General features: G+C 50.8%; 1 protein-coding gene across 2 annotated transcripts in view; it reads left to right on the forward strand.

Moving 5' to 3' along the window:
- MED16 (mediator complex subunit 16) overlaps window positions 1-1,419 on the forward strand; it is a 14,366-nt gene that overhangs the window by 11,531 nt on the left and 1,416 nt on the right. For both annotated transcript variants that reach the window (XM_025196428.1, XM_025196429.1), the window contains one exon: window positions 1,083-1,166. In XM_025196428.1, the coding sequence (XP_025052213.1) occupies window positions 1,083-1,166 (84 nt within the window). The remainder of the gene's footprint in view (window positions 1-1,082; window positions 1,167-1,419) is intronic.

Here is a 1,419-nt window from a genome sequence, read left to right on the forward strand (position 1 = left end):
GGTCAGATGACCCCCGCCAGATGCCTATCCAGTTAGTACTGGGATTACATTAAGACCCCTTGTCAGCCCCCAGCTGTGCCACAGACTTGCTCTCTTAGAGTCGCCACTTCCTTTCTCTGTGTCCCGTTTGCTCTAAAGATGATACAGATGCTTTACCTACTGTTCGTAGCTGCCGAGGAGTCTGAGGTGGGAATTCAAAGCCTAAAAGATCTGAGAGGCTGAGGGGACTGGGCTTATTTAGTCTGGAGAAGACCGAGGGGGATTGAATAGCAGCCTTCAGCTCCCTGCAGGGTGGTTGCAAAGAGGATGGAGCTGGGCTGGTCTCAGTGGAGGCAGATGACAGGACAAGGAGCAATGGGCTCAAGCTGCAGCAAGGGAAGTTGAGGTTGGATATTAGGAAAAATGTTCTCACTAGAAAGGTAGTAAAACACTGGAACAGGTTACCCAGAGAGGTGGTGGAGTCTCCATCCTTGGAGGTTTTTAAGACCTGGGTAGACAAAGCCTTGGCTGGGATGATGTAGTTGGGGCTGGTCCTGCTTGGAGCAGGGGGCTGGACTAGATGTGACCTCCTGAGGTCCCTTCAACCCTCACTTTGTGGGAGAAGGGAGGAAAAATGTCCTATACATGTTGCATCTCTCTTTCTGTATACTTTGGCTACGCCCTTGTAAGCTGCATGGGTGGGGACTATGACATCTGGTGCTGAAGTGCAGCTGCTTCTGGGGTGGAACATGGCAGGCATTCTGTGGCAAACTCAACATATCAGGCTTTAGACAAGAATTGGGAGGGAACAATGCCATATTGGGTTGAAACTATTGGGAAATGTATGTAGGCCGAAGGCTGAGATTTGCCAAGCTGTTAGGTAATAGGAGCCTTTCCGGGCAATAGGAGCTCCCTTGCAACAGGAAGGTAAAAAAAAAACAACAACAAAAAACAAAACCAAACATTGTGGGACTGTGATACAGTGGATCTTAGTGGATAACCCCTCCAGCCAGTTTACTTTTCCTGTCAGAGGGCCCCTCGTGCTGTGCATGCAATGCATCAGCCCTGGCAGCTGGAGTCTGAGACCCCTTTCTCCTACCTAGGGCACCGGGACAACCCAAAATCGACCACCTGCGCCGGCTGCACTTGGGGGCATACCCCACTGAGGAGTGCAAGTCCTGCACCCGGTAAGCGATGCAGACTCAGCCCATTCCAGACAGGAAAGCTGGGGTTCACAGTTAGCTTTTACTCCATCCTTGCTTCAAAGCGGTACCAGCTTTTACAGTGACAGGTCTGAGTTCTTATCTGTCCTTCCCTCCGTAGTTCATTCCACAGTAATGACTCTGAATGAGGGAACGCTCCCGGTCAGACCTGGCTCTTAGCTTACATTAAAGCCCCTTGCATTAGAAGTGGGCTGCCTCCATCAGTGTTACGCTCTTC

This window comes from Alligator sinensis, unplaced genomic scaffold (assembly GCF_000455745.1).
Source record: "Alligator sinensis unplaced genomic scaffold, ASM45574v1 scaffold1295_1, whole genome shotgun sequence".
In the NCBI taxonomy this organism is placed as follows: domain Eukaryota; kingdom Metazoa; phylum Chordata; order Crocodylia; family Alligatoridae; genus Alligator; species Alligator sinensis.